The sequence below is a fragment of the Canis lupus genome, chromosome 25 (assembly GCF_048164855.1).
Source record: "Canis lupus baileyi chromosome 25, mCanLup2.hap1, whole genome shotgun sequence".
In the NCBI taxonomy this organism is placed as follows: domain Eukaryota; kingdom Metazoa; phylum Chordata; class Mammalia; order Carnivora; family Canidae; genus Canis; species Canis lupus.
In genome coordinates this window covers 18,840,639-18,854,105 of record NC_132862.1, presented here as the reverse complement: position 1 = coordinate 18,854,105, position 13,467 = coordinate 18,840,639, and the positions used below count along the sequence as shown (strand labels likewise).

The following is a 13,467-nucleotide window of genomic DNA, read 5'->3' as shown; positions in this document are numbered from 1 at the left end:
ATGGTCAAAAACCTGTCTTTGACTATTTGAGGAATTTCAGGTAAAAAGCTTTCTTAACTATTAAAGTATAAATCAATGGCAAAGCAGGATTTGGCTTTAAAGAAATTCCTTTTATAGTCAGCTTTAGTGGGACAGATTAATTACATTAAAATTTTAATAAGGTATTTGGAAAACATGGGAACAATTAAAAATCATATGTAAGCAAGCACCAAAATAATTTTAAAATCCTTTTAAAGATACTTAACTGCTAAAATCCTAACTGAAAGAAAATAATTTTAAATCAATATTGTTTTACCTCCCTTAAAAAAACAAAACACCTTGAATGAACTTTCTGGAAAGCAGATTCACAGAACCAAGATTCAGTCTAAAATAGCTAAAATTCTAAGTAAAATTCCTTCTGAGAGATGTTCTATTAGTTCCTAGTCTAACTTCATTGGAAACAGTATTTGAAATAAATCAATAACAGAGAAGGCTCATTCATTTTTTGGAGTTTTCTGGAATCCAAAATCTTTCAGAGCATGTTACATCATCTGTGTTAATCAGTCAACTTAATAGCTTTTAATAGTAAAGTATATATTTTAAACAATAATGCTTTTATTTCCTTCAGAGTGCCATTCACCATAAGCTTTTAATTCAAAGCAGTTTCATTAGTATTTTTCCTTTTCTTCATTGACATTATCTGTACCAACTATTTCCAAGGAAACATTTTTTCATCTTTAAAACAAAAAATCCATTTGTAAAACTGTAATTTGTGACATACTATCTCCAAAACCCACCATTTTAAATCCAGTCTTTTAGTCTTATCTTTGTCACTTACCTGGAATTTTACTTCCCCATTTCTCCAAAGGACTTAAACCATTGGGGACTGGTAGTTATTCTACTATCATTAAGTATTACAAAAGGAAAACTGATGTTGGTACATGTATTCCAAATACAGTTTTTAATGGCACCTGAGCAATATCTCCCTCTCATTATTTTTAGTCTTTCAAAGTCTGGAAATTTAAAATTAATCCTTAATTAGTAAGAAAGCTACAACAACACAATCTAATATCAAAATCAATCACATTCAGGACACTCTGAATGCAGACACTCATAATCCAGTTTTACAGCTTAACGGACATTGTTTAATGATAATCTCTCAGATCTGACATGATCTTGCCTTATGTAAGTATTTGCCTCATGTTTCTACTTTATGTAAAGTTACCCTGTTGCCCCTCACCCAAACATGTATAAAATATTCTACTTTTAATACTTTACAAACTGATAATTTTCATCACCATTAGTGGACCTTTTTATTACTCACCTCCCTCTACCAAAGTATACCAATAATATAAGGGTCAGACAAGAAAATTTAGCATCTTTTTAAAAAATGTGCTTTCTTCTCCCTGTATAAGTGCCCACTATACAGTTTGTGAATGCTACGTTTGTTACATATTATATAGCACCTACATACCCTGCCCCTGTAAGAATTCACCTTAGTCTTCCACGACCCTGCCTTGTACAGTCAGAAAAAGCCAATAGCCAGAGTTTAAAGAAAAGCAGTTACCTTCCTCAGACCAAATTATTAGATAAATGGCCTTGTCATTATGGCTTAACATTGATATGGCTATAGCATAGGGACCCATCCCTATATTCCTTTATTAACAGTGTGACCTGACCACAACTTTTTAAAGTCTAGACTAGTTTTCCATATGTTTTACATATTTTATTCTGATATATCTTTTAAAAACAGAAGGACGCAAACATTTGCACTTATCAATGCCTTTTTCTTTAGATGTGGTTTGACTTCTTTCCTTCAGGCTCTTTGCCACCAAGAAGCAAGCTCTGATTTCAATACTGCCCATTCGCTATGAAAATATCAGACGGGGTCATCTTCAAAGCAACACTCCAGTTGGGCTTATTCACTGATTAGCTGCATAATTTCTTCTAGGACAACGTAACAGACACAACATATACGGGATTTCAGTTTGGGTTTATCTTTCTTTTTTTTTCCCTAGGTGTGATTCCCACTTCTCATTCATATTTTCTTTTCTTTGAATATATTGCACAATATTTTATTATTAAAAAAGGTTTTATGTCTCAGGCAAAAAGTTTATCTCCTTCACTCAGGAGGTGCTAATGTGTATTATTCTCTAAAAGAGGTAAGTGGTTGTCTGTGTGGCCATCCTCAAAGGGGACCTAGGGAGAAGAAAAGACCAAAGCATTAGTTTTATTCCTTACACTATTCCCTCTAAACACAATGCTTTATTTTGGGCAATTTCTTTTGAAGCACCAAAAGCTACTGTTTAGATTTAACAATGATACTATGATTTAGAGATCAGCACCATTTGATACTGTAGCACTTACAGAACTGACAGGTTTGTAGGATCCAAGTCTGAAACGACAGTAAATTATCTCAACTATAAATTTCCCAATTCCATGTAACATGCCTGTAATAAAAAATAAGTTTTTTAAAAATTAAATGATGCTTTTAATGAAATCATTTCCTAAATTAATTATTCCTAAATTGTTACATAAGAATAAAAAATTTCACTAATTATAATAGAATAGATTAAGAAAGGAAACAAAGCAGTTTGCTTTATTCATTTCCATGGTTAAAAATAACCAAACAGGGGTGCCTGGGTGGCTTAGTCAGTTAAGCATCTGCCTTCGGTTCAGGTCATGATCCCCGGATGCTGGGATCAACCCCATACTGGGCTCCCTGCTAAGCAGGGAGTCTGCTTCTCCCCCCACCTCTGCTCTGTGTCCTTGGATGCTCTCTCCCTCTTTTACTCTCCCTCTCTCCTCCATGCAAATAAATGAAATCTTAAAAAAAAAAAAAAAAAAAAAAAAGTTAAATTTTAAAACATTTCTTTTCAAAATCACAAGGCCACATAATTCATGATCTTGACAAAGCAATCTTTTCAAGGGTGCTTTATATGTCTCACACATACCATTTTGAAAAATAAATAGTATCAGTGCCACGAATTTAGACAAATTTAAATAAGGTAGTAAGGAAGTCTTTCAAAGCTGTATATAGACTATACAGCTCCATGTAATATTGAATAGGGGTTGGGGATAAAGAAGGAACAGTTTCCTTTCTTTATCTATTGTACTCAAATCTTCATGATTACTATTCTGCAAATTACCTTTGAGAGAATCTCATAAACTCAGGACAAAAAAAAAAAAAAAAAAAAAGACCCAAATCATAAAAACAGTATTGACTGAAAATTCTGGTTGCACATGTTGCATAGTTCAAAGTACCATTAGATGTGATTTTATATATTGTACAGTTAAAAATACCTTAAATGAAAAAGAAAATTTACATTCAAGTGTCTACTATTTATAGGCATTTTCTCATCTAATCCTACAACACACTTGTAAGTTAGGTATAATTATTATTCCCATTTTTATAGATGAGGAAACAATTTCAAAAAAGGTAGACGACCTATATTACCACATAAATGGCAGAACTTGGATTGAATTCTAGGATCTTTTTAGCTCATTAAGTAATCTCCCTTAAATCACTGAATGTAAATGTAGTGACCTTAGCTATATTCAATGCTTAATCAATACAATTTTGGAGGTTTGGAATTAAATCTTACAGAAAAAATTCTTTAAATGTCAAAATATGGGAATGTGTGTATATATTTCTTGCTCCTGCTAAGTAAAACCATCTTAATTTCAGTAATACTTTTAGAAATTAGACAAAAAAAAAAAGAATGAATCTTAACCTGTTGTTGAAAAGATTCCTCCAACAATACCACAGAGTCTTACAAAAAACTGCCAGAAAGGCATATGCTCCTCAGTAACTGTTACCATAAGAGAACTGAGATCATATTTCATAAATATCCCAGAGACTCCATGGCTGCCTGCAGCATGGTTAATGACACGTTCCTAAAAGGAAGAAGAGAGACAGGAGAAGGAGAAAAATGGGATTCACATCATCTGGTTACTTGTACAATCAATATGAAGCCCTACAGTCCAGCTGTACAAGAGGAGTATCTAAATCTCTTTACGAACTGCCTTACTAGACTAAGCTCTTCAGAGACAATCAAATTATTCTGTATTCTTTGTCTGATGAGATTCTAAGGAAATCAAAAGAGCAGAGTCATTCTTTCCTATTTTCTCAAAAAGGTCACTTTACATACAAGTGTTCTACAGAGCTCAAGAGCTTACAACTATATGGCATCTTCACTGACCAAATCCATAAAAACTAAGTTCATATTTTAATATACTTTCTGTAACAATTCTTTGCTAAGAATTTACAAAATAATTATATTTATTTCCTGTCATTTAAATTCTCAAACTTAGAAACAATTTCACTTTCTGTTATTCATTTTATTTAAACTATATGAAATATGATACAAGAAGAAAAGAGAAAGGACTCATTTGAAAGTTATCAAATTTGGGCAGCCCAGGTGGCTCAGAGGTTTAGCGCCGCCTTCAGCCCAGGGCCTGATCCTGGATACCAGGGATCGAGTCCCACGTCAGGTTCCCTGCATGGAACCTGCTTCTCCCTCTGCCTGTGTCTCTGCCTCTCTTTCTCTGTTTCTCATGAATAAATAAATATAAAATATTAAAAAAAGAAGTTATCAAATTTAAGCTATTGGTTTAGTTTTTAAAGGAAGTTTTCTCTTAAAATGAATGCAGCTAAAATCATAAACCTACCATAATGTGTAGACTGCATAAGAAAATACTCTATTTCATTCCATCCTGTTTACACTTCAAAAGTCAACTTTGCAAACCATCTAATAAATTTATTTTATAGCTTGAAAAATATGCTACCACAGTGCTTTGCTGACTTTTGTCTTAACAGTCCCTTACCTATTTTTATTAAGCTATAAACTGCAAGCTGTAGCTATACAAATAACAAGGGAAATTTTTTTTTTTTTACAACTATTTTAGTTACCCTATCAGCACAAACATACTACGCAAAGGTCAAATGCTCTAAGATTAGATATATTTTTAATATAATTTTGTTGTTTGAAATACATCCTGGAGATGATTTCATTATCAGTATATAGATACCTTTCTCTCTTTTATTGAAAGTTGTATGTTCCTCCATTGTATGCATGTACCATTTGAGTTGTTTATAATCTTCTAGTATTACAAATAACAGTGAATTCAGTGAATGGAGTGAATAGCCTCATACATATCACTTTTGTATTTTTTCCACTATATCCTCAGATTCAGTTTCTAGAAGTGAGATTGCTGGGTCAAAGAGTAAATGCATATGTCATTTTGCAGATACTGTTAAACTCTCTTCCATAGAGACCATGTTGTTTTGCATTCCCATAGTAATGTATTATGTGCATATTTTCCCCAAAGCTTTGCCACTATAGAGACTGCCTGAAGTTCAGGTGTTGTCAATCTTAGTGAAAAATGTTATCATTCCATCCCTAAAGAAATGCTGAAAAACACAATATATACTTGCATATTTTTTACCTAGTTTTTCTCTTTCTGTACACACACACACACACACACACACACACATATACACACAAACCCTTGTGGGGGGGGGGGACCCTTGATTTTTCACCCTGAATCATTTGAAAGTCACTCCTAAAAACTTCAGTATTTAATTTCCTGAGGATAAAGGAAATTCTACAATTATTGAGGACACAGTCATCATAAATTGTAAGGCTATCAAAAGAAAACTCCACATGGAGGAAGTAAATTTTTAAAAGCACTTATATTTTACCTTGGGATTCTTCTGGATATTCATATTTGAATATTCACCATTCTTAAATAATAAGAAGAAAACATGAACCCAGAATAAATGAGAAATGTGTTAAACTGTTCAATTTTAAAGCTCTGTTCCTCATATTTTTAAGGCCACTCCACTCTGAGATTGCAGAATGTTTGTCTCTTAATTAGATGAATAAAAAGCACTAATTTAGGAAGGCAAATCCTCTAGGTCTGCTCTCTGAGCCACTAGAACCATGTACGCCCCAGGGTAGGTACATTAATTAAAAAATAAATAACACAGAAATCAGAGTGTCCACTGGCAGGTAAGAATTAATTATACCAATACAATAGGAAACATTACAAAATAAGGATATTAAAAATAAAAGCATTAATACCATAATAGTTTAATAATACTTTGTTTAAATTGAATAGAAGACATTCCAGATTTTTAAAATCTTTTCTTGCTCTAAAGCATACTAATATCCATTTCTAATATTTACTTCATTGGCTTGAAATAAAATGTTAATGCATTTCAAAGCTTTCACAAATTGTAAATGGGGGAGGGCACCAACTCTAACCTTATTTTGTAGCAGAATTATAAAATGCTAAAAAACAAACAAAAAAAAACCAAAACTTTTTATCTGTGGGATTCAACTTACCCTTTCTGTCACAGAAAACTGATGGGTGTCTGCTGAAATTTTATATGTATGTAGTTTTGTTGGCACAACTGTAATAAAATACTGGAACATCTGGTTGTCTAGAATAAAAACAAAATGTGTTTTTTTTCCAATCAATCCAATAGTAACAAATACTACTGCCAAATACGCCCTCCTCCTATTAAATGCACTTAACTTGAAATTTAATGCTACTTATTACTTAGTGTTTAAGAATAACAACAACAATTAAAAGAATCAATGAAAGCAGTATATTCATACGTGGTAAATAAGCTCTCAATAAACATAAAATATTTACATATACACATCTATTAGAAGATGTTTAAAAAATGAACTAGTCATTAGGTATCCTTTATAACATTATCATCCTTTTATCAAATGTGAAAAAATAACATTTCTTTATAGTACAGAAACTAGTAAGAATAAAATTATAATCACAAGACATATTTTCATTTTCTAGTAATATCTTAAGAATTATAAATAAACCAAAATTGAATTAGTCAGCCTTTGGATATATACAAGGAATTGATACGACAGGAGGAGATAATGAACAAACCTACTCACTGTCGTTCTGAGATTACTGCATAGTCAAAAAGATCCTATTTATAGTATTTAGGCATTTTTAGGTTTAATACAGTCATAAATACCAGTATATTACTAATCATTAATTAATTAACCTTGAACAGGTAACTGTTCATGTTATACAAAACGTGTTCATTGTCAAGGTCTATATTCTAGAAAATTTAGAATTAGATCTATCTGTAGTTTCAATCAGGTAAATAATAGGGCCTCATTACATCTGACATGAAAACAGATGTACTACATACAGCATAACTGTCTACAGAAACTGTGTACAGGAATAAAATACACCAATTTTAAATGTATGGTCTGATAAATTTTGACAATTGCATTTGGCCACATGGTTACTTACCACCAATCAAAGTATAAAACATTTTTACCACCTCAAAAAGTTCCTCCATACCCCTTTGCAATCAATCCCCTTCTTCAATCTCTGACCCTAGGCCAACCACTAATCTACCCTCTATCACCACAGATTAGTTTTGCCTATCCTAGAACTTTATATAAATAGTAGACAGTATGTATTTTTGTGTGTCTATCTTCTTTTGCTCAACTTTAATGAATTTTTATTTCCATCAGTTCAATTTCTCTGTCTCTTAGTGTGACTCAGAACAGGGGAGGTAAGGGTAAACGAGATAGGAGGGAAAGTTAAGAGTAACGGCATCTTCAAACACTAACATTAAACAAGTTTCTAATAAAATAAAACCTGTTTCAACTTCACCACTTATTTCACCCACCACTTGTACCAATATAACTTTCAAAAACATAAACAGTATTTGACTAGTTCTTCTATATAATAGCCTAAATATTATCACAGATAATACTAGAGTAGAAAGTATCCACTTTGTCCACCACCGATAGATGACTTTTAATTGTAGATAGATGGTCTTCAGTTTCATCCTTTGAGTCATTCTTTGATACAAGGCGAATTGCTCTATCTATGCCTAGTTTTGAGGTGTTTTACAAATAAACTCTATTGTGTTATAAACAGAGGGAGTGAGCTGGAAGTGCTAGGAGAAAAAAGGCGTTTAAATCTTCAGTATTAATGACAAAAAGATGAAATTGAGAGCAGTGAGGCAATAATAATCTCTGCTGTATACATGGGTGGGATAATCACTTGGGAGAAACATGATGGATAAGGGAATCTCACCACATGTGAGGAGTGAAGTATAATGAATAATAACCAAAGAGTCAAAGAAATATGACCAGAAAAACTGGAAAGCATTTAAGCTGTGGTCAGAGAACTACTAAAGACCTATTTGTCAATGTTAATTCAAGAAAAGTCTATAAACTTGTTAAATAATTTAATGGCCAGGTTGGGGAAAGCGGGGAGGGGGCAGCAGACGATGTTGAATGAAATTTTGTTGCAAGCCACAAATTGTTCCAAAGGAGTGGGTCTATCGAAATTGGTAGTACAGCATTCAAGATATAAGTACTATGGGGCAGCCCGGGTGACTCAGCGGTTTAGCGCCGCCTTCAGCCCAGGGCCCTGCTCCTCCCTCTGCCTGTGTCTCTGCCTCGCTCTGTGTCTCTCATGAATAAATAAATAAATAAATAATAAAATCTTTAAAAAAAAAAAGATATAAGTACTACGTAATCCCCTCAAAACTTCTGGGGCAACATAAAGGAGGGAGTGGTTACCTGACACAACAGATCTGTAATGCTGATTTTCCTTTTTTTAAAAAAAGAAGCCCAATAAGATATATATTAGTAAGGAGAAGAGTACACCTACTTTAAAGCTTTGAATAACCTACTGACACTCATCTAGTGACATTTTATAACATAACTCTAAATATCTCTTAGTCTTTATGAATTTAGGGACAAGTAAATTCAAAAAGAGCCTTTTGAAAATTAATGTGTTTATATTTAGAACTGTTTCTATACAAAAATTTGAAGTAATTTTAGCATCCTGAAACAAAGTATTAACCAACATGTTTTCAATGATTGCCTCATATGTATTTCTGTATACAATGAACGTACACATAAAGATGAGATTATGTACTGAATAAAGCTTATGATTCTCTCAGAATGCTTCTACTAACACATTTCCAAATGTAGAATATTCAGGTTTCTCTAAGTGAAGCAATTCTGTACAAACATAAAATACTTAGGAATGTAACTCAGGGGACACCTGGGTGGTTCAGTGGTTGAGTGTCTGCCTTTGGCTCAGGGTGTGATCCCAGGGTTCCAGGATCGAGTCCTGCATGGGGCTCCCTGTAGGGAGCCTGCTTCTCCCTCTGCCTATATGTCTCTGCCTCTCTCTCTAAGTATCTTTCATGAATAAATAAATAAAATCATTAAAAAAAAAAAAAAGGAATGTAACTCAGTATTCTAAGTAAAACATCTTTGATGTATCTGATTATAAGCTATGCTAAAAGAGTAAAAATACGGAAAAGAATATTAATAAATTATTTTAATTAATAAAAAATGAAATCCTTAATTAGTTTTGCAAAAGCTAGAATTCCTAGTAGCACAGGAAGCTTTACATGTCCTTAAAAGGTCTTATAGGGGGAACATGTCATACAGTAGGACTATTTTAGTAAAGGGAAAAGCAATCAAAAACCTTCAAGAAACACAAGATAGATTACTTGTTATAAAATTAAGAAAATAATCCATCCATATTTGGATAAACCAAAATTTTAAATGGAATAGAAGGTTAAAACAGTAATAGAAGCTATCTATGCTATAATGTACTACTTCTGACTATGTTAATAACCAAGCTATTCTAGAATAACTCTAGATTTCTGATGTCTGTAAAATTCCCCAAAGATGATTCTAAAATGGTAAATATAAAAATAAAATAAAATAAAATGGTAAATATGCATTTTAGAACTTTAAATCTATACAAAGAAAAAAATACTTATAATGTTGAAACTTTCTTTAGTGCATATGAGAAAGCAGTTCAGCCCGATTAACACATTAACCTTTCATATATTTCGAGAGCTTTCAAACTCTATTTTTTTCTGCTTAATTTTTTTATGTCTTTTTTCTCCTGCTTACTTCTAACTCTATAATTTCTTTTGTTCTTATGGCTCATTTTGTAATACATAAATTTTATCCACTAGTAGGAAATTCTCTCTATATATACATTTCCACATAAAATTATCAACCAGTTAATCTACTTAAATATTTACCTCTTTATTTGTCACAAGAGGGTTATTAAAAATGTGTTAATATTAAAGTTATAAAAGCAATTGCCTGCATGCAAATTCCAACAGTAATTATTAAATACTTACGATCTACAGCAATTTTTTCAGTTCCATCCAAAGGATTAATAATTCCTGGAACAACCTCTCCAAAAGACAAATGATCTATTCTGTGAGAAAAGTTGTAAGCTAAGAGGAATAAAATAAAACAAATTAAGTATAGAAATTAAATTATTCAAAACTATATGTTACATACTGGTTCACATTCTTACCCAATCTCAAATGAAAATATCTCAAAATCTATAGGTATAATATAGTACTTAAAACTTCTTTATTTTGAGGGATCCCTGGATGGCGCAGCGGTTTGGCGCCTGCCTTTGGCCCAGGGCGCGATCCTGGAGACCCGGGATCGAATCCCACGTCGGGCTCCCGGTGCATGGAGCCTGCTTCTCCCTCTGCCTGTGTCTCTGCCTCTCTCTCTCTCTCTCTCTCTCTCTCTCTCTGTGACTATCATAAATAAATAAATAAATACCTTAAAAATTAAAAAAAAAAAAAAACCTTTATTTTGAGAAAATGCATATAAATATGTGGAATTAAATGTATAACAGTAAGTACATTCTAATAAAATGTTATATCTCAAATTTCATAACGTACAAATTAACCTCTATAAAATAGTACATCTAATCCTGATAACCAGTAATAATAATAATAATAATAATAATAATAATAATGGCTTTCCTTGACAAATCATTATATAGTAACAGGATTGTTAGAACTGGAATGATGTCTATGTAGTCAAATAGTGAAACCCATTGATCAATATATTTTTAATAATTACCATTGCTAAATGTGACAAACTCACGTTTTATGGAATTCATTACTTTTTTTTGTTCTCTAAAGAAGACCTTTTTTTGTTTGTTTTTTTAAAGATGTTATTATTTATTTGAGAGAGAGAGAGCACAGGCAGGGGGCTGAATCCCAGGACCCTGGGATCATGACCTGAACGAAGGCAGTTGCTTGACTGAGCCATCCAGGTGCCCTCCAAAAAGGACTTTAAAAACCAAGTTTTATGACAATCATTACACTAAACTAACTTGACTAATTTTTATATATGCATGTGTGCAGATGTACACTGAAATAAGCTTGAAATATATAGGCCTTTCATTAGCCATAAAAATTAGCAGAGATGTGTACAAAGTGATATAAAGCACACCAAGGCTCTGCTCCCTAACCCTAGCAACTTCTGAGCTATGAATAAATAAAGACAAGTAGTTTAAGGATAAGAGAAAATGGATTAGTCAATAAATCTATTCATTTATTTTCTCCTTTGGATATCCATTTTGCCAACAGCCCACTCTGAAAGCCCTACCTCGCATGTGCACTCAAAGCAAAATGAAACAAAACCCCACACACAACACTTTTTTCAATGACCTCTTCATGGAAAAAATTTCAGAAACTGCTTACAGTCATGGTTGACAAGTGCTGCCAAATGTGCATGACCTCGGGGATGTGGAATTGCCCTGAAAAGAGGAAAAAAATATTAAAGTAATAATACCTAAATATATATATATAACTAATTAAAACCAGAAAGGGGATCTTTCCTAAGTTACATACCTGCCTTAATGTAAAATAAAAACATATTTGTCCTATGATTTTAAGTAGGTTAAGTCTACTCATTTCAGCCCATGTAATAAACTGGGGGCTGCCAAACTGTTTCTGTGAAGTGCCAGACAGTAAGTATTTTAGGCTTTTGTGGGCCAAGATGCAAAACTGAAAATATTATGTAGGCAGTTATATAAGAAGAGAGAAAATTTTTCAAACTTCTCATAATGACATTCAAAATATAATAGTAATAACTGAGTACTTTTTTGATATAGTTCAGGTATTTTTGCTGGGAGATAACATTTCCCTTAACAAGGGAGGGTTGGTTCATGTTCCCTATTTTCAAAACTGATCACAAAAATTTATCTGTTATGAAGCTCTAGAATATTTTACATATTTTATCTTTGAAAATATTAATCCATGGGCATATCTTTTAACTGAGTATATTCATTTGCTTGGATAGAACTGTATGAGGTTCCTCTCGTGGTATTTCCTTTGGTGTATGGTTACATAACACAGATTGGTCACTTGCTAGCTAGCTAGCTACTTATTTATTTATTTATTTATTTATTTATTCATTCATTCATTCCTTCATTCATTCATTCATTTGCAATCTAAAGTAGAATTTCCTCAAGTGAATAGTTAAATGGATTTCAAAATGTGGAAATTTCCTTTGCACCTGCATCAAGGTCTGAAAACCCTTCAGGAAGTATAGTTTGAGGTTGGAAAATATATACAAGTATAAGAATGCAGATATTGCTTCTCGTCTTACTTTTGACTGTGCAGCCTATCCAAGCATGGAAAGCAAGAAATAACACTTAAAATCATTAGACATTACTTACCACTGAAATAACTCTACCATAATGTTAAGTTTCATATAGAAATACTGTTTTTGTCTTATAACTTTAGGCTAAATTCATGAAGAAACATTATCCAGTCTGCACCAAACTTAACTTCCAAACCTGTTCAGTGTTCGATAAAAATGACAGTAGTTTCCTTATTCAGAAAAATTTCAATCTCAGCCCTAAGCTTAAAAGAAAATCACAAAAAACTAGACAACTGCTAAGTTGTCAAGGTGCTGTGTAGTAGGGCAAGTTAATATATTCAGCCTTTTTTTCTTACAAAAGTTCATGGAAATGACAATATTAAGTCCGTGAGAGCAAATGAAGTTCACCATCACTACCAGTTCAATACATGATAGATTCAAATATGTTCTGTGAAGTACTGCTGATATAACGCATAACCACAAGGTTTTAAACACCTTACATTTTCACAAGCCTTGAGAATTTACCCACACAAGCCTTTTTCTGCTTCATACATATTTACCACCAGCAACACACCAATGTTCTCTCAATTTCTTTAAAAATATTTTTATCTATAGTTATTCCACGCAGGCTATTTAATCAAATCAAACTCACACTCCTCAAAAAAACAACAAGCAATATTGGTAACTTCCATTCACTCAGCAAGAGCTAAGGAAACCCACTCAGTTATCACCTGCCTTGCTTTTGAATTGAATGTTGGACACTGCTCTCACTATCCTCAGCTGCTAGGGCACTTTTCTCACCAAAAAGCTAATTCTCCAAAGCAAATTTATTTTTCCGAGATGCATTTCTCTGATTGGTGCAAAGACAATCTCATCAAGCTGCCGGTAAGTGGCTTTCGTTTCTTAGCTAAACAATGAGTCATGCGTCTATCAACTTTGGTCACAGTCTCAGTTTCATTTTTTATTTTTATGAAGAAATTCTGCTTGTGCTTGGATATTCCCTTTAAATTTTTTAATCTTCCTGAGAGTT

The 13,467-nt window shown here is 32.7% G+C and overlaps 1 protein-coding gene across 1 annotated transcript in view; it reads right to left on the bottom strand.

Moving 5' to 3' along the window:
* Nucleotides 1-1,683: 1,683 nt before the first annotated feature.
* ERGIC2 (ERGIC and golgi 2) overlaps nucleotides 1,684-13,467 on the bottom strand; it is a 37,734-nt gene continuing 25,950 nt past the window's right edge. The window contains exons 9-14 of the mRNA XM_072798483.1: nucleotides 11,534-11,589; nucleotides 10,160-10,258; nucleotides 6,330-6,427; nucleotides 3,714-3,876; nucleotides 2,347-2,429; nucleotides 1,684-2,178 (exon numbers count right to left, since the gene is read on the bottom strand). Coding sequence (XP_072654584.1) covers nucleotides 2,116-2,178; nucleotides 2,347-2,429; nucleotides 3,714-3,876; nucleotides 6,330-6,427; nucleotides 10,160-10,258; nucleotides 11,534-11,589 — 562 coding nt within the window. The 3' untranslated portion in view covers nucleotides 1,684-2,115. The remainder of the gene's footprint in view (nucleotides 2,179-2,346; nucleotides 2,430-3,713; nucleotides 3,877-6,329; nucleotides 6,428-10,159; nucleotides 10,259-11,533; nucleotides 11,590-13,467) is intronic.